Here is a 17,775-nt window from a genome sequence, read left to right on the forward strand (position 1 = left end):
GGAAGACAAACAAAAGGCAAATGTCAGTGTGCGAGAAGGACCAGCAGCTCTGCCAAAAGTGCAGACAATTTTTCTTGTATTATATAAGAGAAAAAGATGCAAAAACTACAACAACCAAGCAGAACTTGAGGCTAAGAAAAATGGTACTTGGTAAAGAAACTTGTACACATTCAAGGACATATAATTCAGTCTAACTGAGATGCTATTAGTGAGCCGTATTTGTGCAGGGACACCTCAATCAGCCTAATTGAGATGCAACTAGTGAAGTGTATGTTTCCAGGAATATCTCATCCAGTCTAATTGAAGTGCAATTACTGACCTGTTATATTTGGAAGGGCATCTCATTCAATTAAACTGAGATTAAATTAAACTAGTGTACTAGGCCATGTGTACAAATTGGAATTTACAATGTGGGGATATTTGCAAAGAGAAATTAATTAAAAGATATTCTATACTTATAATTTCCTGATTGAGAGATAAATGCACCACACTAATTTATTAGACACTTGGATATACCCTTCTAGGACTGCTAAACATAGAAATATCAAATGAGTAACTAGAATAGTACTTTCTTCATCCATATTGAGGGTTGTATATGGTAATAAAGTTCATGAGAACATTCTTAAAATTTCCACATTTTCTCTCGTTCAATTTTCTTGAGATACCAAATTGCAAGTGTCAGATTGCATTCCTATAGATAGAAAAAGAAGCTATGAACGTTATTTTATATCCCAATATGGTATTGATATGAATAAAAGATATACAGCAATATGACAACTGCAACAAATTAAGACAAAAAAAAAGAAAAAGAAAATTTGTCCTGCACTATCCAAAGCAGTTATGGCCCACACGGTAGTAAGGTATTTAACAGTGTTTACCAATGCATACAAGTAAAACAAAAAAAAATATTGTAACGCGAAGGATGTTCACAACTTCACATATATGATTCTATGTGAACAAATATCAGAGTCAGAGAGAGAGAGAGAGAGAGAGAGAGAGAGGCTACTTCAAGTTGTGACAAACAAACAAAAAGGGAAAATTGAATGAGACAAGATTTGCACACCTGTGCCCAACACAATAAACTGGCAATTCTAAAATATCATTTGGTGTAAGATTAGCCGATGGGAGGCCTGAAGCCAGCATAATGTCCATGCAACTGTTAAACTTATTATATATTTCTTTTGCAGCTTGTGCATGATCAAAGGTCACATTGTAGGGAACTGCAATAACAAGAAATCCTTCCTTGGCCAAAAGATCCATTAAAAGGCTGGCATAAAAACATGAGAAAGTTACATCAAGGAATAAGCATAGTTTTAGAGTCAAGTTTAAGATGACAATCATAAAATTGATTAATAGATCATAAAAAAGGACCTCTCTAAGAAATTTTAAAATATATTCATCTAGACATAATATGCAGATTCAGATAGGGCCAGCTCACATCCATTATAGTTACCTGTAAGTAACTTCAGGCACTGCTCCAATGAAAGCGCCTCCCAAGAACTTGATGATTCCACGGGCCTTTTTTGTATTTGGTGAAGGTGGAATGACCAAACACTCTCCTAATCGATTGTAATTGCTACTTCTGGGTATCCCTTTTCCAGTACTGTATGCAGCACAGATAGTTTTTCTTGATCTAGGAGTACTAAATGCACTTGACTTTTGTTTAATTAAATGGCTGTTGTATATGAGAGTATTTGGTTCCCATGATGACATGAATAAAGGCCCATTATAAGGGGTTCGAGAAATGAAAACTTTTGCTACTGTTGGATCATGGTCAAAGATCTTGTAATCAATAAACCTTAAGTTATTAAGAGCTGCATTGCACTCCCTTGTAATTGATGTGCATGACAATGCTTGAGCCATGTTTGATATTGTTTCCAAATCTCCTCGTAATAATGTACCAGCTGTAAGTTCATGCAAAGTATTACAAAAAGCCTAATCATCATATGATTTTCTCTCATTAAACGCTATCTCATACTGAAAACATACGTAGAATAAACATTCTTCTATAGGTGCAGAAAAGAGATGTGCTTGGGCCAAACACAGGATATCTAAAAGCAATGATAGTCATTTTACTATTATACATAAGTCAAGATAAAAGATACAGATTTATTCTCTTACATATTGTCAAAATACAGATAGAAAATTTGTTATTACCCTGTATAAATTGCATACTCAAACTACCAAATGAAAGCTTGTGACTCTAAATAGCAAAGAACATTAAAATTAGATTCGTGATGGCATGCTCATACATAATCAACATTCATGACATGGTTATATGATTTAAGACTTCTTGTTCAAAATCATGAAACTTTACAAGTTTCTTTCTCCTGGCTAACCTAGCACATATAACTGCATTAATCACACAGCTAATCCTGATGGTGCTGATAATTGACACATCGGTCTCATTATCTATCAATCATTGAATACAAACAGCATTCAATGACTTCATTAGTGACAACTGTTGCAAGCATCTAATGCATATTGAAAACCATGAAGAGCAACAGCAGAAAGACCAAGGAACTATAAACATCAGTGAGGGGGCCTTATGAGGTCAGTGAGGGTATGCTGAAGTGCTTGACTTCTGTGTTGATCCCTTTTACTTAATATATTCAACCCATCTGCTACAAAATCAAAATTTGATTTTCTCAGTTTCTGTTTACTACTGGTTGTAACTGACTGATTTGACTGCTGTACAAGACATGTTTGACCATATTTGACTAATTTCAGGTTGAGTTTCAATGCTCTACTTATTTCGACCAGAATGTATATGATATTGAAAAAACATTATGCTAGCTTACTATCTATCATAAATGCTCAATGGTTGCTGCTGTAAATACTGTTGCATATTACTTAATTTATTTACTGATGTCTTAAGTTGTCCCTATGATATTAACATCTGTAAATTATTGAATGATTATGCTGAGCATTGGTCCTATTAGTAGATTCCTGCAATTCATCTATTTGTGGTTGATATACGTAAGTTATCATGTGTGAAATATTTGAGTACTGGTGTAATATCCTACGTTACCCCAAGTTTCCGGGACGGGGGGACGGGGGGACGAGTTTCCGGGACGGCAATTTTTTTTGCCAAATTTGGGGACGGGGGGGGACGGCAAAGGGGACGGCTATATAAAATATAGGGAAAATTTAAAATATATAGGAAAATTCTAAATGTTAATATGAAAACATGGATAAAGCATGCATCTATACATTATATTCATATGAAAACATGGATATAGCATGTGTATGATACTAGGAAAACATTTTAGAATGCAAACATCGAACATACAACATTATCAATAGACTCAATACTCAATATGCACTCATAATTCAGAATTTCAATTCATTCACATTGTCAATATGCATATCATAATAGTTATTAAAGAAATAACAAACAAAATGCCCAAAGGCCACACTGCTGCCATATTGTTTCATTGTCAATTGCGATATGGAAATCAAAATAGTACTAAGTAAATACTAAAAAGCAAAGTATAATGTAATGTCCCCACTCTAGCAGATTGACCAAGTATATGTGCGTTAGCCTAGCTCTACATGGTCCCGAGGGCTAACGAAGGGTTTAAAGGGATCCTGGAGTGTTTTGGCCTAGTCATTTCCAGTTTGGGCCAAAACGAAGTTGATTTACTTAGTTTCAGGCATACTTACTATTTTTAGTAAGTCAGCAGGACACAACGGGGGCTAGTTTTGGTGATTGGATTTGATACTCCTTGGCGAGAGCTTTCCGACGAGCTATCACTCACGCTATTCGGAGTCCAATTGCTAATATATTTTAATGCCTGAAGTTTTATTAAAGTAACATTTAATTTAATTGTAAAATATTAAAGTGTTACTTTAATATTTATTTTATGGAGATATGTGTAAATCAAAGGGGCAACCAAGGGAGACATAAGTGAATATTTTAATATGTTTTATATTGAACATGTTTTATCCCACATTGCTTGAGTGAGTTGGGTCGCCCCTTGGAGAAAGAATAAAAGGGAGCTTTTGTGGCTTCATTGGGGAGGTGGAATATGAGAAGAATTTGGTGTGTGAGTTGCAGATCCGTTCTTGGCATTAGAGGACGTCTATCCTCTCTTGTGACATTCTAGACGTCATTCCCTTGGGGTTTGGCCTTTGGAATCCTTTGCTATCAGCTTCATTTACAGGCAGATTGGGTGCTTTTCCAGCTACAACAGCAGCATTATTTGGTTGCATTTCCAGCTACAGGCCGCGACACTATTCACGCGGGTACTATTCACGCGGCACTATTCACGTGGGTACTATTCACCTAGCACTATTCACGCGGCACTATTCACCTGGCACTATTCATGCAGCACTATTCATGCTACTGTAGCAGCAGAATTAGAAACTTTGGTTGGAACATTATGTCAAAATGCTGGAGTATTTAGTGAGTTGAAAATAACCTGCTATGTATTTGATTTTTGTTAATTCTGGAAATAATATTATAACAGCAGTAGTTCAATTTCCAGCTTGCCTATTATTGTAAATTCTTTTTAGTTCATGTTATGTGGTTTCATACCTGTGCAAAGACTTAAAAAAAAAAAAAAACATTGAAACATTAAACGGAGGAATAAGGAGTTGTCTGCAAACTGTTTGACTAAATTCCTATCAGCAGTGGGGTTAGTTTTTGGGCATTCTAGGGTGTCCATTACATATAATATTTATTATTTAATATTTTATTATTTAATTTATTTTCTATTTATAAATTTTAAAATTTATAATATGAATTAATTTAAAATTATAAATATTTGATATGAATTAATAAATTTAATGTTGCCTTTTAATTTTTGATAGAGGGCCCATGTTAGAAAAATAATAAAATATAGATAGTCGTATTTTGATTTCATAACTATTCAAATTCAATAATAAAAAAATTGATAGTCGTTTTTTAAATTTTTTCAATATAGAGGGCCCATGTTAGAAAAATTAAAAAAAAATTGAAAATACGACTTTTTTTTTAATATTTTTCCCTAGCTCTAGATGTGGGGGACATCTAGCCGTCCCCAATCCGTCCCCAGCCGTCCCCCCGTCCCGGGGATGTCCCCTCAAAATTCTGACAATTTGGGGAGGGGAGGGGGACGTCCCTTGGCCGTCCCCAAGTCCCCGAAACGTCCCCGGGACTGGGATGGGGGTTTTCAGGTAGGGGACGCGTCCCTGGGTTTCGTAGGTAATATCCCCTTCCTTGTGATGTTGCATTCAGTGGTCCATTGGCCTATTCTGGAGACCCGTAGGCTATGTGGAAAGGTGAATTAAGGGTTTCCATGTTCTTTAGAGTTCCGACTAAGCTTCTCAGGGTTGGAATGTGAACTTACTATTTTTAGTAAGTTAGGGTTTGGCCATTAGGATGATGCAGAGTTGCTAAGCTCGCCAAGCTCTTTCTCTGGTTGCGATGATCACGATTTTCAGAGCATTATTTCATGACTTACTATTTTTAGTAAGTGGCAGTTTGGGGCATTCTATTTTTGGCAGTCCTGGACTTGGTCCTGACCCGGCACAATTCAGTGATCCTCATTGCTCAGCCTCATCCGGATTTTGTTGATAATCAGTACTGGAGCTATAAGCGATTTAATTAAATATTATACCTTATCCTAAGGTTATTATTTAATTATTTTTATTACTGATTGATGCTATGGGAGATTGTGCAAAATATGATATTTTTTCCTAAGTCATGCCTGGGCGATTTATTTGGAGATTAAAAGGAGACTTTATTCTTTATATTTTCAAAAGTTTTATAATGTCAAAATTGTGGCCCCTCTCCTTGGTGTGATTTTGACTTAGGAAAGTGGGCGCCACTTTGGGTCCACCATGAAATGAAATGCAATTTGAATGAGGCGAATTTGGGAGGCAATTTCATTTGAATTTCAGATTGGAAAAGCTATATAAACAGGTGTTGGGTTCCTCATTTCATTATCCACAGAAATTATATCATTATGCTGTCAGAATGACTCCAGACATTCTTCGAGGGTGAATACCTCCTATATCCTTCCTTCCGGTTTCGAGTGTGAGACATCACTCCTAGCTGTGGTGTGTAGTTGTGAGCTTCTTGGTGATTTTCGAGTGTGTGAGTGAAGAAGTTGTATGTTGCTGGTTTTTGGGTGTTGCTGGTGTGTTGGTTGGAAGTGCATTTTTTTCATAGCTGGCGGTGTGTTGAGTGCATCATTCTGGGTGAGGGCTCGTTGGAAGCGTATCGGAGAGACGATAGTTCCCCTATATTGGCGTGGCATTTGAAGAACTCTCCATTTTTTGGTTGCAGATCGAACTATTCAGCAAAAACACCATGACCATATTTGCCTCGGGTTGCGTGCATTGCTGTCAATGCTCTCCAGTCGCAGTTTCAAGGTACTGATTTGTTTGCTTATGTCATACGCTTCATTAGCTTCTGGTTTGGCTTGATTCCATTGGGTTTTGAGTGAGTTACAAGCAATTTAGTGGGTTTCGGGATGGCTGGTTCTGCGTTTTCCTTGTATTTGATTTCAGAACAGCAAGTAGCATTATTGGTTAGAATGTGCTAGTGAATTCATAAGATATGTACTTCACTCTATCTCCTTTCACATTTCTATCATTGTAAGAATTGCTTCAGTAGTACTGACCAATTCATTCTATGTTGCATTTCCCACTGAACAAGTGGAAGAGGATGGCTTAGCCGCCTATATGTTTGTAATTCAGTTTTGTCCTCCCACTGAGCAAGTGGTTGAGTGATATTGTCCTCCCGCTGAGATATGCGGTTGAGTAATTGTTTTATTTAAAAGTCCTCCTACTGCATAAGCAGTAGAGTGATTTGGTTCTATTATGCTTTGTTGCCTTGGCTGGTTTACCGCCAAGTTTGTGTTCTTCATCCCACTGAAAAGTGGAAGGGGCTGGCTTGCCACCCAATTTTGTAATTGCATTGTAATTTCCAATGGATTAGAAAGCTAACGAACCCCTTGTCACCGTATGCTCTCACCTTCCCACATTGGGCCCTTGGTGATCAGAAAGTGGAAGGGTTACTTTTCAGTGGCATTGGAATTATATTTCCTAACTTTAACGGGTGCATTGTAATGTTGTTGGGCTTGAAAACCGAAAAAAAATAAGTGGGCACATTACAACTGGTTTTGTTTGTTGGTTCCTATCAGTTGGCCTCTTGTGATTGACAATCTCTAACTTTTCCTATGAGTATTCTGTTAATATTGTTCAATTCTCAATTCAATATGCAAGATATATTTCTATTATCTGATATGTATTATTACGTTCTTATTGTATATGTCTAACTATCTTCTTGCTTGTGGCAGATGAGAGGAGCATTTTATATTTTCTATGTCCTATCTCATGAATGCCACTTACTATAAGTATATGACAAACAAGGCACGGTCAAGCAATGCCATGACTGATCAAGACATTACTTGATCGTGTCTTATTGTTAATACTAATAAACTGTATGTTACGTAAATGTCAATCGATGTGGAGTATAACCGAAGATTATCGGTGTTTACCAAGCGCTACCACCCAATAGTATATCGGTGGTTGTCAATGCTAACAGCCGATAGTTATCGGTGTGTTAGCCTTGACAACCGATAACTATCGGTGTAGACTAACACACCGATAACTATCGGTGACTAACATAATACTACCTGATATGCATTCGATATATACTATATGCACCTCGATATAATATGCAACCCGATCTAATGCAATCCGATAATATATTAATCGGAGTCATCATTATGTTATCGGTTGTCAAGGCTAACACACCGATAACTATCGGTGACTAACATAATACTACCCGATATGCATTCGATATATACTATATGCACCTCGAAATAATATGCAACCCGATCTAATGCAATCCGATAATATATTAATTGGAGTCATCATTATGTTAGATCGATATTCATCTAGATACAAGATTCATTAGATAGATGAACATGAGGAAGATGCATAGTATGATTTAATCAATAGTTTGATCATATACAAATATAGAATGACTATTAAGGATGATTCAATTGCTTGATGGTTTTATCATAGTTATCGATATGATAAATGATTGAATGAGAGACTTCATTTATCTCTCATTCAATCATTTATCTTACCGAAGCTATTATGCATTAACATATTCAACCCCAGTAGATGAATTCAACTCATCCTCGTGTAATTGGCACGTTTACCCTTGAGGTTGAGAACAAAGTAAGCTTTCCGTGAATGCAATGATTCACAAGTACTTGTTTTTTTGTGTTCAATAGCTAGCTTAGACATTCAATTCCTAATTTGTCAACATGAATATTTCTCATTATCAAAACATCATACATGATTTAATGACTATTGCTTTTATTTGTTTAAGAAACGGTCAAAATTTGCTTGGTAATGAGTTCCTTAAGTGTTGTAACTATTGGAGAATGTTGCATACATAATTAAAAACGAGAATGCAAAACATTCTGAAACCAAAGCTCACACAAAGGGCATCTACCCAAGAGAAACCCAAGTGGGAAAATGTTTACTGCTACATTTGATAAAAAAAAATTTAAAAATTAATAAATAATAAAGATGACAATGCATACCAAATACAGGAGTAAAATATGTCTTTATTCACACATGAAATTATTACAGAAGCAGACTACAGACGGTCAGCCAAGGATCAGAGTTGATGTGCCTAGTTGCATGCTTGGCTTTTGCATTGTTCTCACTTTCTTTCTTCTCAGCCAGATCCATTGGGGGAATTGAAGAGGGGTTTGTGACCATTTACAACCGATTGTCAAATATCATATCCTAGAGCATTCAAGTAGGTTTCCATACTTATGCTCCAAAAGGCATAATTCATACCATCAAAGAATGGTGCCTTGTTTGATGAGAATCTATATCCTTCTTGCCCGACCATAAGTGCTCTTATAGATCTACCTTCAAGAAGTTAGGGTATATCTAAAGGAACTAGCTCTAATACCAATTGAAGAGCACTCAATTATACTGCGAAGGGAGGGGGGTGAATCACTATAACAACCTTTTACTTTTCAAAACTTAATGAATCACAGTTGCTATACTTCAAAACTTAATCATCCACAATAGTAGCATAAATGCAAGATCAAGCAACTCATGTAATGTCCCCTTCCTAACCAATTCAATATGGTGGACAGTTAGCCTATTCAATGGATTCCCATAGGGTAGTGTGTTACGATTAGGGAACTTTGGAGATAGTTTATCCAATGGGATGGCAGTATCAGAGGTTTAGTTGAGCTCTTATAGTTATTATGAACATAATGCCCTTTTTTGGAGTGATTTTAGGTGAGTTCCCAAATACTTACGATTTTTAGTAAGTTAGTTTTAGGCACCGATTAATTACTATTTTCAGTAAGTTAGTTTTAGGCATCGGTTGAGACAATTGGTAGGGTTACTATTTTTAGTAAGTTAGTTTCAAGCACCGACTAGGCCAACTAGCAAGGTTACTATTTTTAGATATGTCAATGGGAGTTGAGGATATCAATATTTTGATATTTAATGTCATCTGGTGATTTAAATAAAATAACAACAAATTAGTATTTTATATTGTTAAATTAAAGATTTAACTTTATCGTTATTTTAATATTTAATATAGGACTATTTGGGCGCTAATATTAAAGTGTCAGTATTTAATAAAGTGGCCTTTTGGAGACATGGATACCAATTTATAAAGATGGTGATTTTATTTTAATGTTTTAAAAAACGAAAAAGAAGAGGCCGACCCCTTCTTGGAGGCTATAAAAAGGAGATTGGGAGTTCATTTGTAATATGATGGATTTGATATTTGATATTGCTTCTTGTTTTGGATAAACCAGCAGCCGTATAGTTATTGTCCGTTACAACTTGAACAACATTGCGAGGGCCAACTTCCTCAACGGCTTGGCAAAGAATGTTAGCAATAAATGGATCATCCTTCACCTATCCTCCACAATCCACTGCTCTCAAAAACATTGCCCCTTTAGGGGACACTGCAATAACATTGATCAATGGGTGATTTCTTGCATCTTTCCATCCATGAAATACAATGGACACCCTTGTTTCGACCCATGAATCCCTAATGGGCTTCAAGGAGTCCTCTACATGTTTCACCTCTTTGTCCAATAAGGTAGTATGCATCTTCTCATACCCCGAACCCTTGAACCCCTTTAGAGCCTCATTAATTGATCTCACAATTTTTTGTGAATAAGGTGAGAAAACAACAATAAATGCCAATTCATTAACATAAATACATCTAGCTATGTCTTGCTTAGTAATCTCTCTACCCTCATTGTGAAATGTCATTTCCAACGGTCCCTTTGCTCTCTTATGTGTCAGAGATTGCTCTTGAGGTATAGATAAGAACAGATAGCCCTCTATAGATTCAAGATTGGAAGGTGATGGAGGGGCCTTCGAACCTTTCTTAGTCTTTAGCAAAGGATGAGCACCTATATGTATTCTCCTTGCTACTTTATCTACTTTTGCTTGCTCTTCAATATATGCCAATACTTGTTTGACCTTTACCTTTTGGCTTGCTGGGACAACTTTCCAAAACGAAAAAATAAAACAAAACTAGAGAGTTCATTTAAATTTGTAAAAAAGAATGTAAGGAAAAATTAGAAAAACGACAGAAAACCTACCGCTTTTGTTGAAATCTTCCTCTACAATGTCTTTGAGAACAAATCAACATTGCAAATGTGTAGGAATAGAACAAGAACCAGCTTAGAGCATGCAACGGTCAATCTTCAACTCTCTTTGTTGCAATGGCAAGCAAAAAAGAAAGTTCGGAGCAAAATGTTTTTTTGCATTCTATTGAGCATAAATGAAATAGGTTTTAACTTCTTGTTGTTTTTAATGGTCAAATTAGGGTTGGAGGGATCGGAATTCACTTTTTGGCCAAAAAAACACTTTAAAAAAATTCAAAAACGCGTATTCTCCCTAGATCCACCCAAGTTCAACAAGACCGAGCCCACACTCGGTGGGCAGGACTCTACCCAAACCCATGGCAAACTGGCCCCAAACCAAGACCTAATTTGAATGGGACTAAGACCCGAGGGTTCTAAGGGAGGGACCCAGTAACGTAGATCAAAATGAGAGAAATATAAATTTTGACCATAACATAATGTTTTAGAAGACTTAGGACGATGAAATGAAGCAACTTGGCATCAATCTAAAAATAGACTACTTCTCCAAGAAGTTTGGAGAGCTCCCAAAAGGACAGAATCACAATTTAAAAACATCATGAGGCTTACCAAGATCACCTTAACACACTTCCATGAACAACACTATTGTTTGATCAATCTTGTGTTCTCCAAGAAAGTTGGAGTTCTCCCTTGTACATAATTAGTCTATGGGAAAATTCGGAAAATAGGTAAATTGTTCTGAAATTGATTATGCTTGAGAAGGGGACATTACAACTGGAAAAAAAGAGGGATCCTATAATAGATATTTAGGTGGATAGATAAATTTGATCAAGTGGCTATAAAGCATTGCTTTAGAGAACAAAATAATATTATCCCAACTAAAAACTAAAAGGATCCTACAAGAGATATTGAGGTGGATAGAGAAATTTGATCAAGTGTCCATAAAGAATTGCTATAGAGAAAAAAAAATAGGGATAGATTACCTAGCCAATCAAGGAGTGCTTCAAAATGACTTCTTGTCTATAGAAAGTAACAATGTAAATGATTGAGATAATTTAGTTGTTATGCTAAATTCTGACTCCAATTACCCACCCTCTCCCTTGCCTATGATGATATAAAGGAAGGTATGGCTTTTATATGATTTGAAGTTGGCTGGATGGTATACTGTTTATTGAGGTGATAAGACCACTCAAGTGTATCAAGGCAATCATAAAAGTAAGTCATAAGCTCCAATAGGCAATTGGTACATGTAGACAATAGGATGCATGTTGAAAGGATGTTGATGTTGTGTATCTCACTTATTATATAATGTTTGTGTAGTGTACATATGGATTTGTGCAATAGTTTAGGTGTCTTATTTGCCTATGGAATGATGGCAAGAGGGTTTTACCAAGAATCCACTTAGGGTCAGACCACAAGCTTAAGATAAAATTTAATTGCTCATCTCCTCAAACTCTGAAGGTGATAAAGGTTGGGTTGGGTTCTAATAGAATTAGAGGCAATGGAAGTGTCAAGTCAAGGAGTTCAATAATGTCAGATTTCACCAAAAATTGAAAGAGGTAGTGGAAAACAACAAGAATAGGGCTAGAGTAGCTATTAATCAAAACTGATGTGAACAAGAAAATGGCGTTGTCTCTCCTAGTAGAGTGTGGTGAGAACCTAGGAATGATAAGTCTCAAGCAATGGATAACAAGCTCTCAAACACTTGTGTATTGACCCTAACGGAGCATACGAGATCTCTAGATCCTTGTTGCAAAGATTTAAACCTTGTGTTAAAAAAATTCAGTGGTTTCACACCACATTGGGGTTTTAGAAGTAGCCAATGGCTACATTGTTGATTGTTTTGGTGGACGAAAGGATCATTCAAGCATTGTGTCATGTGGAGTTGATACAATGTGTAAAATATTATGGTTTGGATGCTACATAAGGTCATGAAATGCTGCCAGTGGAATCTATCAATTTGTTCAGCACTAGTGTTTATTCTTGTGCACAAGAAACATGGAAATCGCCTCCACTAGGGTCTTGTCTCAATAGGTGGGGAGCCTTTACAATGTCTTAATTATTTGATAGTTTTGTGTGTTCAAGTCCAGCTTTAGATAAATGCAAGTCTTTTTCTCAATTATGCTCATTTTTTGGGCAGTCCATGTTGGTAGATTTGTTGACGTGTTCAGTTTCTAGTTAGTAATGTGGTCCAATGTTTTGCTTGGCCTATTCAGTCAATGAAAGATATGCAAACCCTAATTGAATTTTGCAAAAATAAGTGCATGGTTATTAAAACTTGGTAATATCACAAGGGGGCGCTAGAGATGTTGAGTGGCTATACACTGCCATTGCTAGAGCATGACAAGTTGATTCGCTCGGTTAGGCTAGGAAGCTTATTAAAGGTATCAGATTTGATGGGTTGGAGTTGACAGAAGCCTCAAGTATGGCAATGGGTCGACTATTGGTGGCCTTTGGCAATGGTATTTATAGCGTGTGGTATGACCATTGGGAAAAGCTCCACCTTGTGCTGGTATGGCCCTTTGCGGTTTGTCACAGCTTACTTAGGGGGCTGGTGGATGTTTACTCTGTAGTTTTTTTGGCATCATATCTTCTACTGGTTGGGGTTGATGGTTATAGTCTTTTGTTTATTTTTATATATTCTGGTTCTAGTATATGTTGTCTGTGGATACCTGCTCTGGCCTTGAAAGGGTTGCTTTTGCAGGGGTTTAGTAATTTTTTGATATAGTAACTGGTGCTTTTAGTTGCAAGGTTGGGGCCCCTTTATCGATCGCCAATATATTTTTTTTTTTTTGATAAAAGTGGATAATACCACTTAACTATATTAAATTTTAAAAGTTTTTTACAGTGTCTGGTTCAAAAAGCACTAAAGGGAAAGAACCAGTAAGAAAACCCTTTAGTATTGCTTAAATAACACAAGCCTATTCTACCCAATACCAAATGCCCATTGGCATAGTACATCAAAAAACCCATCCCAATTACATAAGCCGCATTAGATATAAAGGAAGCCGCCAATAGAAGCATATAAAAGGAAGATTAAAGCATGATCACCAAAGGATGCCTATCCATTGCTGCCAAAAAACACCAGTCTGAACCACCCCTGTCTATGAAACACAATTCTCCAACCACTAGTTAGAATGATACCACAAAGCAAAAATGAAACCATAATCAGACACCCTGTCAAAATAAACATTGTGATCAAGCATAGCAGAACCCACACCAAAGAAAAGCCACACCAAAAAAGGAGGTTGATGAAGACTACAACTGTGCCCTTCTTTACTTCAAATATTCCAAAACCGAGGAAGGGATCTCATCCACACTTACCTCCCGCATATTAGCATCACTATCAATGGCTAAGTTAGCCAAGAAATCTGCAATCTTATTCACTTCCCTATAACAGTGGGAAATCAAGAAGGAATCAAAAAAGTCTAATTTTTGCAAAACATGATCAAGTATATATTGTAATTGCCAACAATTCGACTTCTTTTTCATGACACTTTGAATAATAACCATAGAATCACCCTCAATTATCAAGTCCTTAATTCCCAAAGATATAGCCATATCCAAACCAAAGGACAAAGCAAAGAATTCTACACATTTGTTAGACTTGAAACCAATCGCATGACAACGAGCCCGAATAAATCTTACCTTATGATCATAAATTACCATACCTGCCCCTGCCAGGCCAAGGTTCCCACGAGAAGCACCATCAAAATTCAATTTAAAGTGCCCTTGCGGAGGAGGTTTCCAGCAAGCAAAATTTCTCTTACTTATAGCATTAGTCTTATTTAAAATAGATCCATGAGAAGGTAAGACTGATAACATTCTCCAAACTCGAGTTACCCTACCATCCCAATGAGAAAAAGAGGTAAGGGTTTCCAAATTCTTATAGATAAAAGACAAAGCAACTTCAGAGATGGAAGATTCAATCCTCAATAAAACCTCAGCCAAGGAAGAACTTGTTTGTTTAAAAATCCTATTATTACGCTCTAACCAAAAATTCCAAATCACAATAGATGGAGAAATAATCCAAAGACATGCATAGAAAGATGAGGCAAACAGGAGAGGCCAGGCTCTAAAGTGGGAAAGGAGATCCTTACCAATAACAAAGGATAGATTAAGCTTTTCAAACAACCACTGCCAGCAAGCATAGGCAAAATCACAATGAAGAAACAAGTGTGCAGAGGATTCTAAATTTTTATTACAAAAGACACAAGAAAATACTGTAGTAATACCCAACATGTCCAACCTCATTCTTGTAAGGACCCTGTCCTGCACTGCTAACCAAGCAAAAGCACCAGCCTTTGGGAGGCAAGCCATATGCCAAAACAGCTTGTATGGCCAAGTAGACAAATCTTTAGTAACCAAGAGAGAATTATAGTCATCCTTAACTGTGTACTTACCAGAGATATTCCTTGTCCAGATAAGCTCATCGTCAGCATCAGAAAAAATTATTACTCTCTCCACCAACATCTTTTCATATTCCAATTTCACATTTTGATCAATATCTAAAAACTCAATTGATTTCCATTTTGCCACCTTAAGATTCCCACTATACTCAATTTCAAAATAATCAGCCACAAAGACACCCCAAAGGGAAGAAAGAGTGGAAATTAAAGGAGACCAATCCCTCGAGTTCACCAGAGGGGGATGTCCATTCCAAACTTCCTCCCAAAACCTAACCTTTCTACCATTATGAACAATCCATGAGAGATGAGGCAAAATCACTGATCTACATTTACATAGAGAATTCCAAATAGCTGAACCAAACGGTAAATTAGAAACTTGAAAAACATATTCTCTTGGTCCGTTATTTAAATATTTAGCAAACATAATTTGTGCCCAAAAGGAGAATGGTCTCTGTAGCATCAAAAATTAGGAATCATCAAAACATAAGTAAATCAATCAATCAAAACACAAGACATGCTAGCTCAATCAAAAGAAATCTCATTGAAATGAACCTAATTCCAAAGCACATTCAATAGAGGCACAAAAACAAAGCATTTAAAAGAAAATGTCATGCAAACCATATAACAATTCGGATGCTTCTTCCATGCGGCTCCATTGTTGTTCTTTCCTCTTCAATGGGTTTGTGGATCTCACCTACAAGTGCTCACACAATTGAAAGCAAAAAGCTCAAGAGTACTAGAAACGAAAATTCAGTAGTTTGATAGAAATTCGGGATTAAGGATTCGAAGGATTCAAGGATCTGATTTGATTGAAAATCATCCAATTTATAGAAGAATTGGATAAGTGACAAGATTAGCATGATGCAATTCAAATGGAAATTGCAAATCAATATGACAAATTATGACAAATTATGCACTTTCCATGCACAATTTGATTGATTGTTAATTGATGACAAATTATGACACATTCCATGTCAAAATTGATTGATTATCAATTATGACAATTTATGACAAATTGAAATGTCATTCCCATAGAATTAGGAGATGAAATAGGAGGGAAAAGAAATTAGAAATTAAGAAAATAGGAAATTGAAATTGATGAAAATTAGAAAATTGGAATTAGAAATTGAAGGAAAATTAGAATTTAGTGAATTAATCAATAATTTTTCATTTATTAATTAATTCACTCACAAAGAGGAATAATTAGCCAATTAAATGAATATTTAATTGTAATGAGGAAACTTAGGATTAATAAATAATTTAGTAATCCTAAAGGAAGAAATGACACATTAGGTTAAATGAATAAATCATGAAACCCTAGAAGACAAATTAGAAATGCGAAAATGACAATTAGGTCTTGATTGAAGATAATTAATGTCATGATTTTGAATTGATAAATGATCAATGCAACAAAATGATTTGATCGATAAATGCGCCAATTGACGAGGAACAATGACAAATTGATCCAAATTGACATAATTGAGACAGACAATGATCGATAGCGAAATAATCGCAAAATGACAAAATTGACAAGAGGACGAGGATCGATGATAAAATAGGTTGCAAGACGACAAGATTGGAAATGACCACGATCGATGACAAATCGATCGCCAAAACGACAAGATTGATAAACCGATCGATGACAAATCGATCGTTAAAATGACAAGATTGAAGGATTGATGATACGATTGATAAGATTGATAGAAGGACAAAACCCTAGTTAGGATTGACGATGTCCAGAATGATAAGATTGAATACGCACATTGATGCGATAGGATAAGATTGATCAAAATCATGACTGGATAATGTTGTCGACAAGACCAAATTCGAGGACAAGATGATTGAAGAATGTAGAAGAATGACTTGATGTTCGCAAATGATAAAGACCAAGTGCGTGACATAGGAGAAATGTTAATGCGACGCAAAAACCTAAAATGAGGCAATGCGCAAATGTTTAAGTATGACCTCACAAGCGTTGACCATTTTTGGGTGTCTACATTTTGCCCCTCTTTGAGACAATGCGATTTTAAGCGTTGTTTCAAAGAACAATAACGAAAATGCCCCAGACAATAATAATGACATATGCATGCCCCCTCGAGGAATTGGCCGGAAACATGCGGAAAAGAGGCCAATTGATCGATAAGAATGATAGGATCGAACGGACTGAAAATCAGATATCAGATGCATGAAGGACAAGCAATTTAAGGTGCACAAGACCGCGAACAACATAAGATGGAGAGGACGCATATCCATCTATGCAATGACAAAGAGCTATAAATGGGACCAAGAGGGTGAAAATTGCTCATTTGCACTAGCCAAAGAGGAGAATTTGTTGCTCTGGACAAGGACACTTGCAGACAGATGGCGAACATTCCAACGGCGGATCACCTTGGAGAACGTGTACGCACATTCAGACGACCGGAGGATGCAAGAGCAGCGGTATGTATCTCGAAAACCCATGTTTTGGATTTCATGAATTTTGAGGGCTTACGGGACATTGCGGGGATGAGGAGGACAGAGGAGATGGACAGGTGCAAGGCTACCATAGCGAGCCAGCAGGATTATATTGCGACATTGGAGAGACAGAATGCCATTTTGAGGACAGAACGAGATACAGCACTAGCTCAAGCACAGCGAGAGGGACAGAGAGTCACTGAGTTCATTGGGTCGATTAGGGATGCCAGTGCACGCGAGATGGCACAGATGCTGGTAGAAACTGGCGAGGAGAGACTATATTGGAGGACACTATATGAGGGTGCAGT

General features: G+C 36.6%; 1 protein-coding gene across 1 annotated transcript in view; it reads right to left on the reverse strand.

Annotated features, from left to right (window-relative positions):
• LOC131063287 (uncharacterized) overlaps window positions 1-17,775 on the reverse strand; it is a 166,306-nt gene that overhangs the window by 132,329 nt on the left and 16,202 nt on the right. The window contains exons 2-3 of the mRNA XM_057997071.2: window positions 1,454-1,904; window positions 1,064-1,267 (exon numbers count right to left, since the gene is read on the reverse strand). Of these exons, the coding sequence (XP_057853054.2) occupies window positions 1,064-1,267; window positions 1,454-1,863 (614 nt within the window). The 5' untranslated portion in view covers window positions 1,864-1,904. The remainder of the gene's footprint in view (window positions 1-1,063; window positions 1,268-1,453; window positions 1,905-17,775) is intronic.

The sequence above is a fragment of the Cryptomeria japonica genome, chromosome 2, assembly GCF_030272615.1.
Source record: "Cryptomeria japonica chromosome 2, Sugi_1.0, whole genome shotgun sequence".
Lineage (NCBI taxonomy): Eukaryota > Viridiplantae > Streptophyta > Pinopsida > Cupressales > Cupressaceae > Cryptomeria > Cryptomeria japonica.